The sequence below is a fragment of the Zalophus californianus genome, chromosome 11, assembly GCF_009762305.2.
Source record: "Zalophus californianus isolate mZalCal1 chromosome 11, mZalCal1.pri.v2, whole genome shotgun sequence".
Classification (NCBI taxonomy): domain Eukaryota; kingdom Metazoa; phylum Chordata; class Mammalia; order Carnivora; family Otariidae; genus Zalophus; species Zalophus californianus.
In genome coordinates this window covers 75,555,949-75,581,209 of record NC_045605.1, presented here as the reverse complement: position 1 = coordinate 75,581,209, position 25,261 = coordinate 75,555,949, and the positions used below count along the sequence as shown (strand labels likewise).

At 40.3% G+C, this 25,261-nt stretch overlaps 1 protein-coding gene across 3 annotated transcripts in view; it reads right to left on the bottom strand.

Annotated features, from left to right (window-relative positions):
• Positions 1 to 25,261, bottom strand: part of NELL1 (neural EGFL like 1) — an 821,645-nt gene that overhangs the window by 29,657 nt on the left and 766,727 nt on the right. For 2 of the 3 annotated variants that reach the window (XM_027581185.2, XM_027581186.2), the window contains exon 16: positions 18,696 to 18,836. The exons of the other annotated variant lie outside the window; for it this stretch is intronic. In XM_027581185.2, the coding sequence (XP_027436986.1) occupies positions 18,696 to 18,836 (141 nt within the window). The remainder of the gene's footprint in view (positions 1 to 18,695; positions 18,837 to 25,261) is intronic. 3 annotated transcript variants of the gene reach the window in all.

Genomic DNA, 25,261 nt, shown 5'->3' with positions numbered 1-25,261 from the left:
CCTCCCCAAACCCTACCCCTTCCTCTTTCCCCATTTCAGACCGGAAGGATATTCCTCCCTGTGTGTCTAAGACTTAGCACATGGACTAGCACAGACCCCCTCAACAAATGCTCACTGAACAAGTGAATGGTGATTTTTTTTGTTGACAGTGCTTTGTTTGGTTTGAGTACAATCATTTAAAATTCCCTGCTCATAAACCCAGAGGTAAATATTTCACAGCAACATGAGTAACCTCAGACTAAAACAAACAATTCAATATTTATTTTGAAGAAGTTGTAGATGCCAATCTCTTGAGTTGCTGCATAGACATGATCTTTTGGCTCTAAGACATTCAAGCCAGAAGTTTCTGTAATGAAACAATTGCTTCCACTGAGCTTCAAGAGGTAGGAAGCTGGCACCTACATGTAATTCAATACCAAAAAGTGCTCAGAAACTAAGAAAGGCAGGTGAACATCCCCTGAGATCAAATTGTGGATCCCCAGGTGAAAAACATCAAGAAGTTAAATCAGGGTGGTGACTGGAAACACCAAGGCTGGATCCTGGTATTTCAATGGTGGGTTTTCCATTGTTGGGGTCAGATCTGAGACCCCATTGAACACCAGGGTTCCATTTCCTCCAAAGATGCATGTGACACACATATACACAAACCTGCATTCAGTTTCAAGGCATTCACACAGCCCTCTGAAGGCTTTCAACGAAACCTTCAAGGCAATGTGGTTCTCAAACATGAGTGGGCATCAGAATCACCTAAATGGGGCTCACTATGAAACAGATCACCAGCCGAATCCCCAGACTTGCTGACTCGGTAGGTCTGGGGTGGGGTAGAGTGTTTTCATTTCCAATGACTTCCCAGGTGATGGTGACACTGGCTGATCGTACTTCTAGAACCACTGCCCTAAGCTACATGGAATTGAGTTCACAGTAATGTTAGGAAACTCTTTTCTAGGAATACCACACTCATTTTGTTGTCACCCAGTTAGGACTGTCAACTGTTTAGGAAGGAAGTAACAAGAACAACGACAATGACAAACCAAGTCATTTCAAACTTAATAAAGAAGATTTTGCATGCTACAAGCTTCAAGATCCTGTGCAGGAGGAAATCAAAGTGCCTCTGTTGTTACTTGATCTTTCCAAAAGAGGCCAAGTGCGCAGTGACAGGGAGGATTTAAAGGAAACCATAACTGCACAGCAAAGCACCTTTCAGGGAAACACATCAGCCTTTTTCACAACTGCTACTCCTCCTGTGAGAGCAGGCACTGCTCCACTCGACCCTCCCATCCAGGCCATCCTCACAGCTCCCATCCCCGCTTGTTTCCTTTTCTTAGAACTCCCACTGGGCCTGTTCACACAATGCAAAATTGTCCCCCAGGGCCTCTGGAACCCTGCATCCTTCCTCTTTACATCCCCAGAGCCTAAGTAAGCACCTGGCATCTAAGTACTGCTTTTGAGTTGCTGTGGCCTCAGACAGCACATTACCGAGTCTTCATTTACCACACTGTAAAGGAAAGCAATCTTCTCCATTATTAATAAAAAACTAGAAGTTAGGTGAGCAATATGAAAAGGAGACAAAAAATCCATTCCAAAGAGAAATATGTTTATCAAAAATATAGACTGGGACCATTTAGCTTAGGGACAAACCAGCAACACTCCAATAAGCCTTTAGGAGATCACTCGGTTAGAGGACAGTAGAGTTGAATGATTTGCATTTTTAATGATCATGGTAGAAAAGAAAGTCATAGACACAAAGTCACATTCTTTACAACAAAATTCAATAATAGTATAAGAATTACAGGTACTTAAAGGACAAGTAGTGTGTTCAACAACCTTTTGTTGTAGAACTTGAAACATACCCTCCTTTGAGCAGCTCATTTATTGAATGATACTGAATAAATGAGATTTTCTAGAAATTCCTAGACTAGGCTATTTTTCTCCTTGAGTTTTCAGTTAGTATATTTTACAGAGTGCCAAATCCACCAGATGCCTGAGAGGGGGAAAAAAAAAAAAGTTTTAAGGCCAAATAAATTCAGGATACTAACCATATATAGCAAAGGCTCTGACAAGTCCTGCGGTTAATAAAACCAGGTTAATTATATTTCATTTAGAATTTCCCAAATACATTTGCTACTAAAATGCTTCTTTGAAAAATATCCCAGCATTAGTGTCTAGATCTAGACTTTGCTAAATGTTCTGCTCAAAGTCTTGCCCAGTTGGGTTTTAACCACTGATGCCAACTGTAGGGCGGGGGAAGAAAAAAGTTTCAATTAGTCAAAATCACTGTTATTTCTCTCTTTATGCCAGGTAAAACCCAGACCTCTGTAAAAAATATAGGGCCTACAAAGCACAATCGTGCTTCCTTAGCTCAGTGCAGCTGGGGATAGGATATAGCAAACCACTCGGGCCTCAGCTGCTGAACAGAATTGGGGCCAGCTTGTTCATGTGTGCTGCTGCAGCCCTTCAGGTGTGCCTGCCATTTTGACTCAGGAGCTTCTGCTCCCCCTGACGACAACTGGACATCACGTAGCAGTATTAGAAGTTCCCATGGCCCTGGGACACCTCTCAGCAGAGGAGCATGTTGATGTGCTCAGGTGACTTCTCAGATGGGCACCACCCTAGATCTCTCTCTCTCTCTCGTTGAGATATGTCAGGATCCCTGGAGTACACTGGCAGGGAGTAAAATCTTAGTTTCTTCACTACACACATGTAAAATAAACCACATTTAAACATCAGGGACTTGATGTACCTGTGAGCATACTATGAAGTAGAAAATGACATGATTATCTGAATAATCATCACTTAATGTAATCCTTTCATAAGTTATCTTCAGTTAATACGTAACGGACGGAGGCAATCGGGAGAGTAGAAAGAACATGGGGCATTTCACACATGGCCACGCTACTTGATGTATTTCCCCTCATTTGCTACCTATTTCACAAAGGGTTTTGAAGGTCAAGTGGCACACGGTTGGCATTTGATAAATAAAAATATGGCTTTTATATTCTCATTCACACAGCAAGACTTCAGTGGGCCACAAAGCAATATTTTGTTGCCTAATAAAAATATTAATACATGTACACAGTTTTTAGATGTTAATGCTTTCTGGAAAAAGAACTCTACCAATAAACAGCTGTGTGACCACGAGTAATTTATTGAACATCTCTGTGTGCCTCAGTTTGTCTATTATGCAGAGATTATAACCATATTTCCCTGACAGAGTTGTTCTGTGGATGAAGTGAGTTCGAAACATAAAGCTCTTAGAAAATTGCCTGGAACATGAAGTAATCAAGTTAGCTACTAATACGCCCAAACCCTCCCCCACTTCAAATGTAATCCTCCCCATGTGATCGAGATGACTGTTCCTTGATTCTCTCTGATCACTCCCTTCCCTAATTACCTACTTTACAGCACTGACCACATGATTTTGTGGTTAATTATAACCTGTTTCCGAATGCTATTGGTTGGTTACAGGTATTTGATTTTTGTCTTCAACTTGGTGTTTTAAAGTCCCTATGGAATGCAAAAACAACAGTCCCTAAGACAAGGATTCTCGGCATCCTGCACACCACCCATCTTAGTGTTAGGACCCACTGCAGGCTAATTTTATGGGTTGAAAACTTACAGCAACATTAGTATGCTTATAGAGGGTTTTTGTACTTGTTTCTCTAAATAGCTTTCTGATTTTTCCACCTTTTCCTTTTTGCCCATATGATCTTCGCACGGATGAGAACTGAGCTCCCCTGTTTCCCCAATCCATTAAGCACTGCTTCAAAGCATGGGTCCATAGTTGTTTTATCTTTTCTTTGGCTGACTGCAGGTGCCATTAGGAAGGTGTTTGAACACTGTCACTGAAAAGAGACTAAACAGGGCCATGGAGGCCTACAGATAGACCCTAGAGTTAGTTGATATCCTGTGAGGGAATATTCCTCCAAAATGTCTGGTTTTAGGTTCAGACTACTGGTGGAGAACAGTATAGTAGGTCTGTTGGTGTCAGCATAGATAGGCTGAGGGTGACCAACTGAACCTCAGGGTTCATACTGAATTTGGTGCAATGCATTCTATTCTGACACCATTTTGGGAAGTATTTATCACCAAAACGGAGGAGGGGGCATTTGCCTTCCCTGAGAAGTCCCCAGACTAATATTCATTTCTTTAATGTGCTGATCAGTCTCCAGTCTTATGTGTGTATGTATGGGGCTGTACTTGAAAGGGGAGCAGGAAGCTTCCTGAGGTCTGATGGGACTCACTTCTCACCTGATTTAAAAAACTGTGTGTTAAGGTCCACCGTCAGGCCATTCTCAGGGACCCAGAATATCACATCTATTAGAGGTTGGCAAAAGTTCTTAAACCTCTCCATTCTGTGCCCTGCCCCAACCAATCCTTTTTGTATCCATTCCATACCCAGGTGCTGTCTGTGACTGGTCTGCCCATCTGAGCCCTATTAGTGACATGTGTCAGTTGTGTGCCATGCAACTGAGGTCCTCTGAGTCCCCAAACCACACTCCAATATACTTCATACTATTTCTAGTTAGAAGCATAAAGCAATTTAAACAGCTCCATGGCCAGGTGGCATCTGCCTTTGGGAAGATCTTTAATAACAGAATCTATTTCCTGCTGAAAACCAAATCTGAAGTTTCTGAAGTTCTTTTAGCCCACAAATAACAATTTTGAAGTCAATGAAACCTCACTGAATATTATCAAGGAAGGATGAGGGGCTGCTTACTGAAATACTTTCTGTATGGGGTGGGTGGTGGGTTCTTTATTATGTGCAAAGAGAAAAAAATCAAGTGTCCCAAGACTGGGGTGTATGCCTCTGTCTTAAACACCAAGACACAGACCGTGAGTGCACTGGATAAAATAATTCGCCAGTGCTCTTGATTCAGATGGAATGTAACAACTGTCCATCTGGGTCTCACTCATTCTCTCTTTGCCCCTGTCTCCTTGACTTCCGGCCCACCCTTGCTTAAACACCTCCTTCAGCCCATAGGCTCATAGCTGGCCTCCTTCTCGCCAGAAAGCAGTGCCGTGCTAACATATTAAAAGCAGAAGCTTTGGATCAAACCCGCATTACGGTCTCTGCATGCCATTTCTCAGCTGTGGAATCTGGGACAAGTTACCTTCATCCTGGGACCTTATTTTCCTCGCCTTTGCCATGGTCACAGTGAGAGGCCTTTCCTCCCGTGGCAGTTTGTGAGAACAGAATTAGGTGAAGCTGAAACTCCCCACCCAGATGTGGCACACAGTGCCGGTGCTGGCTTCACGATAACACCTAACAGCTACCGAGCACTTAAAACTCAAGTGCTGAATGCTTTTTTCCTCATGTTTTATTAGCTTTTTAATCCTCACAATTACTCCACAGCAATTTATGAGGATGGCACTTCGTAAATTGCTTAGAGCAGTGTCTGGCACCAAGTAAGCTCTCAATAAATGTTAGCTCTTATTAGTATTACTGTTGCTGTCTTCATTTGACAGGTGAGGGATTTGAGGTGAAGTGAGGTTAAATGTTCACTATTATTATCTACAACTTGCCAGGATATTTGCATATGAGAACACCTATGTTGCAAAAAATTCCACTAGCAAGTATTATTTTAACCATCATATGCTAAGGGAACTAAGGCTTAGAGAGGTTAAATATCTGGCCAAATGCCGCTCAGCTAGAAAGTGGACGAGCCGGGATCCGATTCCAGGCCTACATACACTTGAAACCTGTGCACCCCTGCCCCCTCCGGGTATCACGCTGTCACCCGCTAAGTCTTCGTAACTCTTACCCCTTCGGGAGCATCCCCAGGTCTTAGCCCTTTTTATCTCCACTCCCAGGAGAACCAGGCACTGGGCAGTGACAGCAGAACCCACAGCATTCTTGGACCATTTCAATCTGTCCCGACCTATCAACCAGTTAAAAGTGAAATCTTCCCGAGAGATTCCAACTGAACCTGTTTTGGCTGTTCTGTGTTGCTTTGCAAGTTGATGACAGTTGCAGCAGCTGTTGGGACAAGTAAATCTTAGTTGGGTTATTTCTAGTGATCAGAGAGCACACTCCAGGGTCTGGAGACCTGCCTCACACAACCAGGTCCTGTGGACGCAGCAATAATAGAGGCCGAGGGGCCACGCTTCCTATAACAGCTGTAGGTCATCCTTTAGGGTGCCTCTATCGGCAACATGGGTTTTACCGGGATTTGAAAATTCTGTTCAATAACAAGTGTTTGACCAATACAATTTAATTCAATACAAATCTAAAAAGGAAATCAAAACACCTCAACAGTACTGCAGGCTATAAAAGACTGATGAAGAAGACAGGCCTGATTTGGCGAGTTCCATAAGAGATGTAAATAAATGGCTATGGGGATGCATAAAAAGGAGGTTATTATTATGATGATTAACTATTATTGGAGAAAATCTATGACAGTGGTTTTCTATGATAATTCAATATTCTTTCTAATCATTTGGAGACTTTATTTATTTATTTTTTTAATTTTTTTTAAGATCTTATTTATTTATTTGAGAGAGAGAGAATGAGAGACAGAGAGCATGAGAGGGAGAAGAGTCAGAGGGAGAAGAGTCAGAGGGAGAAGCAGACTCCCTGCTGAGCAGGGAACCCGATGTGGGACTTGATCCCAGGACTCCAGGATCATGACCTGAGCCGAAGGCAGTCGCTTAACCAACTGAGCCACCCAGGCGCCTGAGACTTTTTTTAAAAAGAAAAAAAAAAAAACCAAACACAATGACTTCTAAGTCCCACAAGAGGTCAAATGAGTCAGAATCTCCAGGGTGTGTTGGCCCAACATAAGTATTTTTAAAAAGCTACTTAGGTGAATCTACTGTGAAACAGGTTTGAGAATCACTGGTTTTGGGGCACCTGCATGGCTTAGTCAGTTAAACGTCTGCCTTCGACTCAGGTCATGATCCCAGGATCCTGAGATCCACCCCTCTGTCAGATTCCCTGCTCAGCAGAGTGTCTGTTTCTCCCTCTTCCTCTGCCTCTCCAGCTCACTTGTGTGCGCTCTTGCTCGCTCTCAAATAAATAAAATCTTAAAAAAAAAAAAAAAGAATCACTTGTTTAGGAAGCAGTACTTCGTCAGGATTTTGACAACTGGAAATGGGAACAGAGGGATGGTCAGGGAAAAGCATAGAAGTAAAGAAGTAGAGGAAAGAGAGTGTAAGGGGAAGAGTAGAGGAAGGATCTGAGCAGGCTTGTGGATCCATGCACAGTACAAGAGGAAGCAGAGGAAAATAAAGTCTCATTTGCAGGAACAAGATCACGGAGACAGAGGGAGGTCGAGGGAGTTTGAATCTCCTTTTCAAAATATGTAAACTTCTGCTCTTGACATATGCTATGGTTAATTATATATTCGTTCTCATTCCTAGACGACCTAGACAACTATGTCTAGATAAAAAAGTGACTGCTCAAAACTTGTATGTTACAACTGAGAATCACCGACTCAAACTACTGCATCCAAACACAGAGTGCCCTGCACCTTATGGTAACAACTGTGGGTAATCACTGTCATCCTGTCCGCAAATACCCATTGGAAAATGTTTGTGTGCACATCTCTCCTGGAATTATGAAAATACACAAGCATATGAGGAAGAGGCAGACAGACAATCTGTTAAACTTCTCAGTAATGCCTATTCTGTCTGCCTCTACTTAATACTAGTCATTTTCAATATGATCTTCTTTAGGATCGAGAGGCAAATCTTAAAACATTTTTCTCATGAAATAGTAAATCTTGCATGTGTGCTGGCTTTTAGGACATGAATAACATTCGATGTTTACAGTAACTGATGAAGTCAACAGAGCAGGTGTTATTATTCCTAACAAAAACTGGCATAGAGTGGCATGCAGTTGTCCTCAACTGCCACATTTTGGATTCTGACATATGCCATTCTCACTATTATTCTGGGAAAAAGCATAGCTGAGTACATGTTGCTAAAACACCTTTTAAAAGGTTTTAAAATTCTTTTAGACGTTATTTCTTTATATGTAAGCATTCGTGATGATGTTATTTAGGGCTCATTCTGATGTGATAATTTTCAGTGCCATGAAGGTGCATTTTTATGATTCAGAATATTCCAGGTCACAAACTCCCTCAAGAACAGAGACCTTACTTGACTCATATCCCATATTCCCAGAAAACTTAACACAGTGCTGGTGTGGTTACTGTTCTCAGTAATTTTTTTTTTTTTCTAAAAGAAAAACTCACATGATTTTGTGATATTTAACATCTTATGTTACAATCACCATGCACACAACTAGTTATGTCAAGCCAAACAGAAAATAAATCTGACCTGATATGGTTTTGATTATCTAGTCTTTCCAAACATTTGACATACATGCATTAAATGCCCCACTTGTGCCCACAGTGCTCGAGGGGCTGGAGGTACCATGACAAAAACATAAACCAGGTCTCTGTCCTCAATTTGTACCCTTGTGGCTGGAGATAATTACATACATGGATACATCCAGTAAATTGAGAATTTTAAAATGTTATGAAAGTCATAAAAGAGAGTGATATAACAAAGTCACCAGAAAAGGACTACTTCAGATAAAATGGTCAGAGAGTGGCATTTGGGCTGAGAATGATATAAAGAAGACAGCCATTGTAACAAGACAGGCATTGGTGTTCCAGACAGAAGAGCAAAGGTAAAAGCTCTGAAATGGGGGGGAGTTCATTGTTATGTTCAAGGCATGAAAAATTAAAAAGGCTAACATCTGTAGGAGTGAAGTCTAAGAAGTAGGTAGAGGCAATATCACCTAAAGCCTAAGGCCACGTGAAGAAGTTAGAATTTTATTTTACATTCAATGGGAAGGCATTAGAAGGTTGTAATAAGAAAATGACATGATTTGACATATGTATCTGCTGCACCATGAAATATTCTGAACTAAGAGTACTCTCAGCTACCAAAGTAAAACTGAAGAATGGCCAGATTTCTATTCTTATTAAGACCCATTCACAGGGAGGCAGAGCAAGATGGCGGAGGAGTAGGAGACCTGGATTTTGTCTGGTCTCAGGAATTCAGCTGAATAGGGATCAAACCATTCTGAACACCTACGAACTCAACAGGAGGTCGAAAAGAAGAATAGCAACAACTCTCTGGACAGAAATGCGACCACTTTCTGGAAGGTCGGACGTGTGGAAAAGTGAATCCGAGGCGATATTCGGGAGGATAGACAGCGGGGGAGGGGGCCTCCGGCGGCCACTTCTGGCAAGTGATAGACCTGCGGAGCACAAAACCGGAATTTGAGAAGTGGGCTCCACTGAGGGACTTTGCTCCAGTGGCTAAGCCGGGGGTGGAACCCTCGTGGGACAGTGTGGTCTCAGGACCCTTGGAGTCACAGAAAAACTGGGGGTGCCTGAGTGCGGCAGAGCTCCCAGGTATTGGAGCGGGGAAGCTGGCTGCAGAGACGGAGCCGAGGCGCAGGCTCTCAGCTCGGGGTTGCCATAAACTGTGATCCGCGGCCCAGTCGGGCCACTGCTCCTCCAGCAGGGACCCAACAAGCGGCAGAGCCGGCGAAACTCCCCTTCCTCCCCCGGGAGGAGTGGCGGAGGAGTGCACCGCAGGGATCTGCTGGATTTGGAGACTCCACACCGAGTCAGGTGCCAGAGATAGAAATGCTCGGTCACAGGCCGGGTGAGCATGGAGTGCGGCCGAAGACCAGGGACACGGGAGTGACTGACTGCTTTTCTCTGGGGGCGCACTGAGGAGCGGGGCCCCAAGTTCTCGGTTCCTCTGGGCGGAGATTGGGAAGCCACCATTTTCACTCTCGTCCTCCAAAGCTGTACCGAAAGGTTGCAGGGAACAAAAGCTCCCGAGAGCAAACCCGAGCAGATTGCTTAGCCCTGATGGACAAGGGCGGGGTAATTCCGCCTCTGGCAGAGACATGTGGGAACCACGGCAAGAGGTCCCTCCCCAGAAGATCAGCACGAACAGCCAGCAAGCCAAGACCAAGTTTACCGATCAAAGAGAACGGGAGAACTCCAGCACTAGGGAAATACTGCACATAGAATTCATGGCTTTTTTTACCATAATTCATTAGTTTTTCAAAGTTAATTTTTTAACTTCTTTTTTATTTTTCTTTTTCCCTTTTTCAACCAACATCTTATCAATCCCTTTTTTAAAAAAACATTTTTTATTTTTCATTTTTAGAGTCATATTTTATCCCTTCAGAGTAGTTACCCTTATTTTTGGCATATATACATATAAGTTGTCCTCTTCTTAAAATTTTGAGATACAGTTTCTTCTAACAGATCAAAATATTCCCTAAATCACTAGTGTATGGCTTTGTTCTAGTCTCCTGCCTGATCACATTCTCTCCCTTTTTTTTCCTTTTTCCGTTAAATCTTCTTTCTTTATTCAAACAACTTCTAATCTTATCAGTTCCTTTTATAAAATCTTTTATACTTTTCATCTTTACGGTCATCTTCCATCCCTTCATTGTATCAACTTTTATTTTGTACCTATATAAGTCTTTCTTGCTTTAAAATTTTAGGAGGCACTTTTTTCTAACAGACCAAAATACGCACAAAATCTAGTGTGTGGCACTGATCTATGCACTAGCCTGATCATTTTTGATCATATTCGGGTTTTTTTTTGTATTGTTCTGTTTTTGTTTTTATCTTTTTTTTTTCTTTCTTTTCTCTTTCCTTTTTCTTTCTTTCCCTTTCTTTCCCCCTGGTTTCAGGTCTTTTCTGATTTGTATAGAGTATATTTGCTGAGGACGTTGTTAACCTGTGAGCATTTTGTTCTCATTCATCTATACTCCTCTGGACAAAATGACAAGACGAAAAAAATCACCTCAGCAAAAAGAACAAGAGGTAGTACCATCACCCAGGGACCTACTCAATACGGACATTAGTACCCTGTCAGACCTAGAGTTCAGAATCATGACTTTAAAGATACTAGCTGGGCTTGAAAAAAGCGTGGAAGTTATTAGAGAAACCCTTTCTGGAGAAATAAAAGAACTAAAATCTAACCAAGTCGAAATCAAAAAGGCTATTAATGAGGTGCACTAAAAAATGGGGGCGCTAACTGCTAGGATAAATGAGGCAGAAGAGAGAATCAGTGATATAGAAGACCAAATGATGGAAAATAAAGAGGCTGAGAAAAAGAGAGAGAAACAACTACAGGATCACGAGGGCAGAATTCGAGACATAAGCGATACGATAAGACGAAACAACATTAGAATAATTGGGATCCCAGAAGAAGAAGAAAGAGAGAGAGGGGCAGAAGGTATATTGGAGCAAATAATAGCAGAGAACTTCCCTAATGTGAGGAAGGAAACAGGCATCAAAATCCAGGAGGCACAGAGAACCCCTCTCAAAATCAATAAAAATAAGTCAACACCGCGACATCTAATAGTAAAACTTACGAGTCTCAGAGACAAAGAGAAAATCCTGAAAGCAGCTCGGGAGAAGAGATATGCAACCTACAATGGTAGAAATATTAGATTGGCAACAGACCTATCCACAGAGACCTGGCAGGCCAGAAAGGACTGGCATGATACCTTCAGAGCACTAAAGGAGAAAAATATGCAGCCAAGAGTACTATATCCAGCTAGACTGTCATTGAAAATAGAAGGAGAGATAAAAAGCTTCCAGGACAAACAAAAACTAAAGGAATTTGCAAACACGAAACCAGCCCTCCAAGAAATATTGAAAGGGGTCCTCTAAGCAAAGAGAGAGCCTAAAAGCAGCATAGCTCAGAAAAGAACACAGACAATATACAGTAACAGTCACCTTCCAGGCAATACAATGGCACTAAATTCATACCTTTCAATACTTACCCTGAATGTAAATGGGCTAAATGCCCCAATCAAAAGACACAGGCTATCAGATTGGATTAAAAAACAAGACCCATCCATATGCTATCTGCAAGAGACTCATTTTAGACCCAAAGACACCCCCAGATTGAAAGTGAGGGGGTGGAAAACCGTTTACCATGCTAATGGAAACCAAAAGAAAGCTGGGGTGGCAATCCTTACATCAGACATACTAGATTTTACAACAAAGACTGTAATAAGAGATGAAGAAGAACACTATATCCTACTTAAAGGGTCCATCCAACAAGAAGATCTAACAATTGTAAATATCTATGCCCCTACCATGGGAGCATGAATTATATAAGGCAATTAATAACAAAAGCAAAGAAACACATTGACAACAGTACAATAATAGTGGGGGACTTTAACACCCCCCCCGACTGAAATGGACAGATCATCTAAGCAAAAGATCAACAAGGAAATAAAGACTTTAAATGACACATTGGACCAAACGGACTTCACAAATTCAGAACATTCCATCCCAAAGCAACGGAATACACATTCTTCTCTAGTGCCCATGGAATATTCTCCAGAATTGATCACATCCTAGGTCACAAATCAGGTCTCAACCGGTACCAAAGATTGGGATCATTCCCTGCATATTTTCAGACCACAGTGCTTTGAAACTAGAACTCAATCACAAGAGGAAAGTCGGAAAGAACTCAAATACATGGAGGCTAAAGAGCATCCTACTAACGAATGAATGGGTGAACCAGGAAATTAAAGAAGAATTAAAAAAATTCATGGAAACCAATGAAAATGAAAATACAACTGTTCAAAATCTTTGGGATACAGCAAAGGCAGTCCTGAGAGGAAAGTATATAGCAATACAAGCCTTTGTCGAGAAACAAGAAAGGTCTCAAATATACAACCTAACCCTACACCTAAAGGAGCTGGAGAAAGAACAGCAAATAAAGCCTAAACCCAGCAGGAGAAGAGAAATAATGAAGATCAGAGCAGAAATCAATGAAATAGAAACCAAAAGAACAGTAGAACACATCAATGAAACTAGGAGCTGGTTCTTTCAAAGAATTAACAAGATTGATAAACCCCTGGCCAGACTTATCAAAAAGAAAAGAGAAATGACCCACATCAACAAAATCATGAATGAAAGAGGAGAGATCACAACCAACACCAAAGAAATACAAACAATTCTAAGAACATATTATGAGCAACTCTATGCAAGCAAATTAGATAACCTGGAAGAAATGGGTGCATTCCTAGAGATGTATCAACTACCAAAATTGAACCAAAAGAAAGAGAACACCTGAACAGACCTATAACCACTAAGGAAATTGAAGCAGTCATCAAAAATCTCCCAACAAACAAAAGCCCAGGGCCAGATGGCTTCCCAGGGGAATTTTATCAGACATTTAAAGAAGAATTAATTCCTATTCTCCTGAAACTGTTCCAAAAAATAGAAATGGAAGGAAAACTTCCAAACTCATTTTATGAGGCCAGCATTACCTTGATCCCCAAACCAGACAAAGACCCTGTCAGAAAGGAGAATTACAGACCAATATCCTTAATGAACATGGATGCAAAAATTCTCACCAAAATACTAGCCAATAGGATCCAACAGTACATTAAAAGGATTATTCACCAGGACCAAGTGGGATTTGTCCCTGGGCTGCAAGGCTGGTTCGACATCTGCAAATCAATCAACGTGATACAATACATTAACAAAAGAAAGAACAAGAATCATATGATCCTCTCAATAGATGCAGAAAAAGCATTGGACAAAGTACAGCATCCTTTCTTGATCAAAACTCTTCAGAGTATAGGAATAGAGGGTACATACCCCAATATCATAAAAGCCATCTATGAAAAACCTACAGTGAATATCATTCTCAATGGGGAAAAGCTGAGAGCTTTTCCCCTAAGGTCAGGAACGTGGCAGGGATGTCCACTATCACCACTGCTATTCAACATAGTATTAGAAGTCCTAGCCACAGCAATCAGACAACAAAAAGAAATCAAAGGCATCCAAATCGGCAAAGAGGAAGTCAAACTCTCACTCTTTGCAGATGATATGATACTGTATGTGGAAAACCCAAAAGACTCCACCCCAAAACTGCCAGAACTCATACAGGAATTCAGTAAAGTGGCAGGATATAAAATCAATGCACAGAAATCAGTGGCATTCCTATACACCAACAACAAGACAGAAGAGAGACAAATCAAGGAGTCGATCCCATTTACAATTGCACCCAAAATCATAAGATACCTAGGAATAAATTTAACCAAAGGGGCAAAGGATCTGTACTCAGAAAACTATAAAATACTCATGAAAGAAATTGAAGAAGACACAAAGAAATGGAAAAACGTTCCATGCTCATGGATTGGAAGAACAAACATTGTGAAGATGTCAATGCTACCTAGAGCAATATACACATTCAATGCAATCCCCATCAAAATACCATCCACTTTTTTCAAAGAAATGGAACAAATCATCCTAAAATTTGTATGGAACCAGAAGAGACCCCGAATAGCCAGAGGAATGTTGAAAAAGAAAAGCAAAGCTGGTGGCATCACAAATCCGGACTTCCAGCTCTATTACAAAGTTGTCATCATCAAGACACTATGGTACTGGCACAAAAACAGACATTAGATCAATGGAACAGAATCGAGAGCCCAGAAATGGACCCTCAGCTCTATGGTCAACTCATCTTTGACAAAGCAGGACAGAATGTCCAATGGAAAAAAGACAGTCTCTTCAACAAATGGTGTGGGGAAATTGGACAGCGACATGCCGAAGAATGAAACTGGACCGTTTCCTTACACCACACACAAAAATAGATTCCAAATGGTTGAAAGACCTAAACGTGAGACAGGAGTCCATCAAAATCCTAAAGGAGAACACAGGTAGCAACCTCTTCGACCTCAGCTGCAGCAACTTCTTCCTAGAAACATCGCCAAAGGCAAGGGAAGCAAGGGCAAAAATGAACTATTGGGATTTCATCAAGATAAAAAGCTTTTGCCCAGCAAAAGAAATAGTCCACAAAACCAAAAGACAACCGACAGAATGGGAGAAAATATTTGCAAATGACATATCAGATAAAAGGGCTAGTCTCCAAAATCTATAAAGAACTTATCAAACTCAACACCCAGAAAACAAATAATCCAATCAAGAAATAGGCAGAAGACATGAACAGACATTTTTCCAAAGGAGACATCCAAATGGCCAACAGACACATGAAAAAGTGCTCCACATCGCTCGGCATCAGGGAAATCCAAACCAAAACCTCAATGAGATACCACCTCGCACCAGTCAGAATGGCTAAAATTAACAAGTCAGGAAACGACAGATGTTGGCGGGGATGCGGAGAAAGGGGAACCCTCCTACACTGTGGGTGGGAATGCAAGCTGGTGCAGCCACTCTGGAAAACAGTATGGAGGTTCCTCAAACAGTTGAAAATAGAGCTACCATACGATCCAGCAATTGCACTACTGGGTATTTACCACAAAGATACAAATGTAGGGATCCGAAGGGGTACGTGCACCCCAATGTTTATAGCAGCCATGTCCACAATAGCCAAACTGTGGAAAGAGCCAAGATGTCCATCGACAGATGAATGGATAAAGAAGAGGTGGTATATATACACACTGGAACATTATGCAGCCATAAAAAGGAATGAGATTTTGCCATTTGCAACCACGTGGGTGGAACTGGAGGGTGTTATGCTGAGTGAAATAAGTTAATCAGAGAAGGACATGTATCATATGACCTTACTGATATGAGGAATTTTTATCCTCAGGAAACAAACTGAGGGTTGCTGGAGTGGTGGGGGGTGGGAGGGATGGGGTGGCTGGGTGATAGACATTGGGGAGGGTATGTGCTATGGTGTGCACTGTGAATTGTGCAAGACTGTTGAATCACAGATCTGCAAATAATGCAACATATGTTAAGAAAAAAGAAAAAGAAGAAAATAGCAGGAGGGGAAGAATGAAGGGGAGTAAGTCGGAGGGGGAGACGAACCATGAGAGACAATGGACTTTGAAAAACAAACTGAGGGTTCTAGAGGGGAGGAGGGTGGGGGGATGGGTTAGCCTGTGATGGGTATTAAAGAGGGCACATTCTGCGTGGAGCACTGTGTGTGGAGCACAAACAATGAATCATGAACCCTACATCAAAAACTAATGATGTAATGTATAGTGATTAACATAACAATAAAAAAGACCCAATCACAAAGACATTTCCAAAAGTATGGAAATGAAGGGCATTCAGATTCACAATTGCCCTAATTAAAAATGCCACTAATAAAAACAACTCTATTGCCTTGTCAAGGAATCCAATTTGCTGTAGCTTTCCTGTACAGACCAGGGATCAGTTCATGGAAGAAGAAAAGTGCTTCTTCAGGGAGGGCGGGAGATCTGATCCCCCAGGCAAACCACTCAGCATGGCAGAGAAAAATCTGCAGGTGAGGTGACCATGACATCTGTCATCCTAACAGGGACATTTATGGGAGTGACAAGGCACTATGGATAATTACATCAGAACAACAGGCATAAACTGGAACTGCACTGGGTATCTGGGATGTAGAGTGACCCTTGACTTAGGCTTGAGTCTCAACTTGCATCAAACCAACTATGCGGCTGGGAACAAGGTGTCACCGTTTTTGAGACTGAATTTCTTTGTTAGGCACACGAATTGGTGGCAATTTTCTCATTGACTGAACACCAATTACCAGAGGGTCTTACTGGAGAGATAGAAGAATAAAGTCCATTTCACACCCACGTTCTAGTTGGAGAGCAAATAAACTGTACAGTGGTACAAGTTTCTATGGTATAAGCCAGAGAAATATACATCAGGAGAAAACTAAAGCTAGCTGGGGACAGCAGTGATGACTCCTAGGAAAACATCGAATAATGCTTCATGGGGGCCTGGTGGAACACGAGCTGAAATTAGGAAAAAGAACTGAAATTCCCATGGGAATCAAGACGATCAAGGAAAAGATAGGATTATCTTTAATTCAGAGTTCTGTTCCATTCTAGCCAGAGAGGACAGCATAGGCAAAAACATCTAAGAGTATAAGAGCATGGCAGCTCCAGGCATTTATAACATTGGTTTAACATAGGTAATCTCTAGGGTTCTTCATGCAACAAAAAGTTGGGTCTCCCATTAAATGAGATCAAATATTGTGTTTAATAATGAGATTTTTATTTTTAGTGCCACAGTGTAATACTACACAAGGCCAATATTCTTTCTCCATTCCTCAATCACAGTTGCCATTCTATCTATTCCTATTAACATAACTTATTTATACCGAGTTGCACACACACACACAGAACTTCTTGGCCATATGTACAGGAAGTATCTGAAGACCCAGGATAACTATAAACCTGTCCCTAAGCTTACAAGGCACCTGAGTGGCTCAGTCAGTTAAGCATCTGACTCTTGGTTTCCACTCAGGTCCTGATCTCAGGGACATGAGATCCAGCCCCAAGTTGGGCTCTGAGCTCAGTCTGCTTGAGATTCTCTCCCTCTGCACCACCTTCCACCCCCCACACCCCCCAACCCCAGCTCACACACAGACACTCTCTCTCTAAAATAAATTAAACAAACAAAAGAATAAAAGAAACATACAGCCTAGGGCAGAATGCTGAATATGCAGGAACACTGAAGATAATGGTAACTAACATTTACTGAATATTAACAGGTGTCAATACAATTAATTCCTGCAACGCTCATATGACCTAAATAGCAACATTTCCATTTTATGGATGAGATACTCAGGTATGGACTAGATAAGATCTTGCCACTGGGAACCTATTTAGAAATGAAAGAGCTAGAATTTGACAGCAGGCGTTTGGCTCTGGGATCCATGCTTTTAACAACTATACTGCATGCCTCTCAACAGGAGTGGTAGACAGTTCATGCTCTGTGCCCATTGTTCCCTAATTCATCTTTACTTTAAAACAACCTCAGAGGAGAAGTTGGAAAAACACTAGGTGGATCTCAGTAGCAACCTTCAAAAAAATATATATATATATATGCAATGAGCAGAGACAGTAAATTTTCAAAATCACATTCCCATTTTCTAATTCAGCAGTCTGAACCCAAGGTCAGAAGGCTTGCCCTGTAGGTTTCTCCAAATCCACATGAAGAATTTAGTTGAATTCACAGGACATGATGTAAATGGATTGGCCAAAGTTCTCATGGAAACAATGACAGGTTTGATCAGCTGTTTGCATATCATGAAAGTTGTAGGGTCTTGAAGGTAAAAAAAACAAAACAAAACAACAAAAAAACTCCATCTGCTAGCTTCCTCTGTTCAGCATTTAACAGAACCTCAAGCAGAACAGTGATTAGAGAGACTTTGTAAGTAAGGATGATGGTGGTAATAACAATAATAAGGTTAATGCAGCTGTATTACATTTGTGCAACAATGGAAAGCTTACAATCTCTAAATGTGTGGCATCCCATTTAATCCTAGCAACACATATATATTATTATTCCATTTTTACCCTTTCACCGACAAAGATTCAGAGAGGGGCAGTGCCTTTTTCAGTACGAGAGCTGGGATTTAACCTCAACTTTCTCATTCCACCAGTATTTCTTCTTCTCCCATTTCTGTTTCTCAAACTGTTAAAAATTTCAGCAAGCCACCATGGTTTTGCTCCAAAAGAACTAAAAGCCATGGCACACAGACCCAGGCTTTGAAACTCTTGACTGCCCCAGTTTCCATATAAAAATCCTAAAGCCCCACACTGCATAATCCCTGGCCTACTCCTTGAATTGCTGAGAGAGGAAATTTGAAAACTGATGAGTTTAACCAGTGAGGGCCATATTTTAACACTGGGAGCTGAAGAGAGTGCCAAAGCAGGCTGCCCCTCCTGCAAAGGGCCAGAAGGATGGAGGGCATGGCTAAAAGCTGCTTACCAACACAGGACTCCCCGGATAGTGAAAAGGTCCCATCGTCATGGAAACCGCTTCTGCACTCACAGTGGTACCACCCTGGCAGGTTAACGCAGCGGGAATGGTTGTGGCACTCAATGATTCCCTCTGTGCATTCATCAATATCTGCCTCAGAGAAAAACACAAGCCCACCAGGACATTAATTTCTTTTGACACTAACCTTTTAGTAAACACCTAAAACATGTTCAACAGATCAGTTAAAAGTGATTAGTCACCAAAAATGAAAGTTACAGGAAGAACCAAATCCCATTTTTTCCAGAATTCAAACAAATGGAAAGCTAGGGATGTGTTCTCATATACTGAATAATAAAATTGAGAGCTGATGGTCATGAAGACATCCTAACTACAAATGTTGTGTTGGCTTCTGCATAACCAAAAAGGAAATTGAGGATGTTTGGCACGCTTTTGGTATTGAGTGTATATGGCTTTTCTCAGATTCATTGTTTCCAAAAAAGTAATTCCAGATATTATTTGCTGTTCTTTGAAAACATCTATGAACGAATAAGCTCAAGAAACTCTGGGTCAAATAGTGTTGAACTGATTTTTTTATACTGCCCTATCAAAGAGACTTATCATATTCATACCCCCTGCAAAACTTAGGGAAGAGAATAATAATATGCTGTTTCCCACCTGTGAGACTGTTTTGGGGAGCAGAGGTGGGGAACTACTGTTCTAATTCTTTTTAAGCTTAAGGACTTGATTTATGATTAGTCATTCAGAGATCCTCATTCTTTAGTCATTCCTTTTTTTTTTATTATGTTCAATTAGCCAACATATAGTACATCATTAGTTTTTGATGCAGTGTTCAATGATTCATTAGTTCCGTATAACGCCCAGTCCTCATCACAACATGTGCCCTCCTTAATACGCTCTTCAGTCGTTCCTGATGAAAGGACATATTCTGGGCTTTGTTTGCTCTAGGATCTGACTTTTTTTAACATAAGCAAATGCCTAGATCACGCACAGATTCTCTAGTGCAAAGGCTTGCCTCTGAGCTGAAGGAGGTGACACCACTGCAGAAAGACAAGCTGTCAATTGTTATGCCAGGGTCAGCTCATTCTTATAAATCTCTCCATGCAATTGTTTCTTGGAATATAGACATTGTTGGCTAGAAATCTTTTACTAGGTCTCCTGGAAATATCTGAACTATGCCAGTCTTCTCCAAATAGAAATCTAATTAATATTGGGATATAACACATAATGAATAAAACACATTTTGGAGTCTTTTTCAGCAGTGCCCTGCTGTAGGCATTGGCTCAGGGGCAATCAGCTACCAGTTGTGCTATTACCTTGACATGTCCTAAGGTGGGCACAGGGCTGTGAATGTAGTTTGCAACCTGTCAGTCTCATCTTGTGGCATTCCAGCCAAGTAAGGAGAGAAAAACTGTAGCTCTTTATACTGGGCAAATCCAGCTTTTTCTTTTCTTTTCTTTTTTTCTTTTCTGCCAACTGCCATCTTCTTCATTTTTAATTTTTTTATTATGTTCAATTAGCCAACATATAGTACATCATTAGTTTCTGATGTAGTGCTCAACAATTCATTAGTTGCATATAACAACCAGTGCTTATCACATCACATGTCCTCCTTAATACCCATTACCTGGATACCTCTTCCCCTAACCCCCCCTCCCTTCTGTAACTCTCAGTTTGTTTCCCAGAGTCTGGAGTCTCTCATGGTTTGTCTCCCTCTCTGATTTCTTGCCATTCAGTTTCCCTTCCCTTCCCCTGTGGTCCTCTGTGCTATTGCTTATGTTCCACATATGAGTGAAACCATATGATAACTGTCTATCTCTGCTTGACTTATTTCTCTTAGCATAATCTCCTCCAGTTCCATCCATGTCGATGCAAGTGGTAGGTATTCATCCTTTCTGGCGGCTGAGTAATATTCCATTGTATTATGAACCACATCTTCTTTATCCGTTCATCTGTTGAAGGGCATCTCGGCTCCTTCCACAGTTTGGCTCTTGTGGACACTGCTGCTATGAACATTGGGGTGCCTGTGCCCCTTCTTTTCACTACATCTGTATCTTTGGGGTAAATACCTAGTAGTGCAATTGCTGGGTCATAGGGTAGCTCTATTTTTAATGTCTTGGGGAACATCCATACTGTTCTCCAGAGTGGCTGTACCAGCTCGCATTCCCACCAATGGTGTAAGAGGGTTCTCCTTTCTCTACATCCTCACCAACATTTGTTGTTCCCTGTCTTATTAATTTTAGACATTCTAACTGGTGTAAGGTAGTATCTCATTGTGGTTTCTTCCTTTATGACTTCATCATTCAGCCCATATAATTCTTTGACATGTAGCATCCCTTAGTTTTTATTAACTTTTTAATTTTTTTAGTTTTTAATTTTAATTCCAGTATAGTTAGCATACAACAGTATTAGTTTCATGTGTACAGTAGAGTGATTCAACAATTCTATAATAGAGGACTCAGTGCTCATCAGGATAAGTATATGATTTAATCCCTATCACCTATTTAACCCATCCCCCCATCCATACTAATAACCATCAGTTTATTTTTTATAGTTAAGAATCTGTTTCTTGGTTTGTCTATTTTTTTGCTTGCTCACTTATGTTTCTTAAACTCCACATATGAGTGAAATCATATGGTATTTGTCTTTTTCTCACTTATTTTGCTTAGCATTATATCCTCTAGCTCCATCCATGTCATTGCATATGGCAAGATATCATTCTTTTATGGCTGAATAATATTCCATTGTGTACACACACACACACACACACACACACACACACACACACACACACACCACATCTTCTTTGTTCCCTCATCCATCAATGTATACTTGGGCTATTTCCAATATTTGACTATGGTAAATAATGCTGCAATAAACATAGGGGTGTATGTATCCCTTCAAATTAGTGCTTTTGTATTTTGGGGGTAAATACATAGTAGAGTGATTCCTGGATCAGAAGGTAGTTCTATTTTTAATTTTTTGAGGTATTTCCATAGTGTTTTGCACAGTGGCTGCATCAGTTTTCATTCCCACCAACAGTGCATTAGGGTTCCTTTGTCTCCACATCCTCGCCAACACTTGTTTCTTGTGTTGTTGATTTTAGCCACTCTGACAGGTGTGAGGTGATATTTCATTGTCATTTTGATTTGCATTTCCCTGATGATGAGTGATGTGAGCATCTCATCATGAGTCTGTCTTTCATTTGTCATTGGTATGTCTTCTTTGGAGAAATGTCTGTTCATGTCTTCTGCCTATTTTTTTAATTGGATTATTTGGTTTTTGGGTGTTGAGTTGTATCAGTTTTTTTTTAAACTTTTATTTATTTGACAGAGAGTGAGCGAAAACACAAGCAGGAGGAGCAGCAGAGGGAGAGGGAGAGGGAGAAGTAGACTCCCCACTGAGCAGGGAGCCTGATGCAGGGCTCGATTCCAGGACCCAGGGATCATGACCTGAGCTGAAGGCAGACGTTTAACTGACGGAGCCTCCCGGGTGCCCCTGTATCATTTCTTTATATATATTAGATACTAACCCTTTATTGGAAATGTTATTTGCAAATATCTCCCATTCCATAGTTGCCTTTTAGTTTTGTTGATTGTTTCCTTCACTGTGCAGAAACTTTTATTTTGAAGTAGTGACAATAGTTTATTTTTGCTTTTAATTCCCTTGTCTCAGGAGACATATCTAGAAAAGTGTTGCTATGACCAATGTCAGAGACATTACTGCCTCTGCTCATTTCTAGGATTTTTAGAGCTTCAAGTTTCACATTTAGGTCCTTAATCCATTTTGAGCTTACATTTGTGTATGGTGTGTGAGAAAGTTGTCCAGGTTCATTCTTTTCCATGTAGCTGTCCAGTTTTTCCAGCAACATTTGTTGAAGAGATTTTCCCATTGTATATTCTTTCCTCCTTTGTTGAAAATTAATTGACCATAAAATTATGGGTTTATTTCTGGGTTTTCTATTCTGTTCCATTGATCTTTGTGTCTGTTTTTATGCCAGTACTATACTGTTTTGACTACTTCAGGTTTGTAATATAACTTGAAGTCTGGAATTGTGATAGCTCCAGTTTTGATTTTTTCTTTTTTTTTAAAGACATTTACTTTAGAGAGAGAGTGCATGGAGGGGAGGAGCAGAGGGAGAGGGAGAGAGAAATTCAAGCAGACTCTCTGCACTAAGTGTGGAGTCCAGCATGGGGCTCGATCTCACGGCCCTCAGATCATGACCTGAGCTGAAATCAAGAGTCAGATGCTTAACTGACTATGCCACCCAGGCACTAGTTTTTCATTAAACAATGCTTTGGCTATTTATGGTTTTTTGTGGTTCCATACAAATGTTAGGATTGTTCCAGTTCTGTGAACAATGCTATAGGTATTTTGGTAGGGACTGCTTTAAATCTATAGAATACTTTGGGTAGTATAGATATTTTTAACAATATTTGTTCTTCCAATCCATGAGCATGAAATACCTTTCCATTTGTTTGTGTCATCTTCGCTGTCTTTCATCAGTGTTTTATAGTTTTCAGAGTAGAGTCTTAAACCTCATTGGACAAGTTTATTCCGAGATAATTTATTATTTTTGGTGCAACTGTAAATGAGATCGTTTTCCTCATTTCACTTTCTGCTGTTTAATTATTAGTATATAGAAATGCATCAGATTTGTGTACACTACTTTTGTACCCTGCAACTTTAGTGAATTCATTTATCAGTTCTAGCAGTTTTGTCATGAAGTCTTTCGGGTTTTCCATATATGGATCATATCAACAACTAAAGTTTTACTTCTTCCTTACTGATGTGGAGGCCTTTTATTTCTTTTTGTTGTCTAATTGCTGTCACTGGGATTTCCAGTACTATACTGAATAAAAATGGTGATAGTGGACATCCTTGTCTTGATCCTCACCTTAGGGGAAAGGCTCTCAGGTTGTTCCATTGAATATAATGTATGCTGTGAGTTTTTCATATAAGGCCTTTATTATGTTGTGGTATGTTCCCTCTAAACCTACTTTGTTGAGGGTTTTTATCATGGATGTTGTATTTTGTCAAGTTTTTTTTACATCTTTTGAAATGATCATACAGTTATCCTTTTATTGATGTGATGTATCACACTGATTGATTTGCAAATGTTGAACCACCCTTGCATCCCAGGAATAAATCTCACTTGATCATGGTGAATGATTTCTTTTTAGTGTATTTTTGGATTTGGTTTGCTAGTATTTTGTTGAGAATTTTTGCATCTCTGGCCTATAGTTCTCTTATTTTGTTGTGACTTTATCTGGTTTTCGTATCAGGGTGATATTGGCCTCATAGAATGAATTTCACAGCTTTCCTTCCTCTTCTATTTGTTGGAATCATTTGAGAAGAATAGGTATTAACTCTTTTTTAAATGTTTGGTAGAATTCACCTGTTCAGCCATCTGATCCTGGACTTTTGTTTACTGGCAGTTTTTTGATTATTGATTCAATTTCATTGGTAGTATTTGGTCTGTTCAAATTTTCTATTTCTTCCTGCTTCTGTTTGTTATGTTATACATGTCTAGGAATTTATACATTTCTTCTAGGTTGTCCAATTTGTTGGAATATAATTTTTCATAATATTCTCTTACAATTGTTTATATATCTGTGGGGTGGGTTCGTATTTCTCCTTGTTCATTGTAATTTTATTTATCTGGGTCCTCTCTCTCTTTCTCTCTCTGGATGAGTCTGGCTGGAGATTTATCAATTTTGTTGAACCTCTCAAAGAACCAGCTCCTGGTTTCTTTGATTTGTTCTATTGTTTTTTAGTTTTTTCATTTATTTCTGCTCTAATCTTTATTTCCTTTCTTCTGCTAGTTTTAGGTTCTGTTTGTCTTTTTTTCTAGCTCCTTTATGTACAAAGTTAAATTTTTTATTTGTGATTTTTCTTGTTTCTGAGGCATTGCTATAAACTTCCCTCTCGGAACTGCTTTTGCTGTGTCCCAAAGATTCTGGACCATTGGATTTTCATTTTCATTTGTTTCCATTTCATCTTTTATTTTCTGGTTGACCCATTCACTGTTCAGTAGCATGTTGTTTCGTTTCAGTGTTGTGCTCTTTCCAGATTTTTTCTTATGCTTGAATTCTAGGTTCATAACGGTGTGGTCAGAAAAGATGTCTGGTATGACTTCGATCTTTTTGAATTTGTTGAGACTTGTTTTGTGACCTTTTATGTGATCTATTCTGGAGAATATTCCTTGTACATTTTAAATGAATGTGCATTCTGTTGTTTTAGGATGGAATGTTCTGGATATATCTGTTAAATCCAACTGTTCCCGTGTGTCATTCAAAGCTACTGTTTCCTTGTTGGTTTTCTGTTAGATGATCTGTCCATCAATGTTGGTGGGGTGTTGAAGTCTACTACTATTATTGTGTTACTGTTGATTACTTCCTTTATGTTTATTATTAGCTGCTTTATGTATTTGGGTGTTCCCATGATGGATGTTTAAGTATTTACAATTGTTTATCTTCTTGTTGGATTGTCCCTATTATTATACGGTGTCCTTTGTCACTTGTTATAGTTTTTATTTTAAAGTATACATTGTCTAA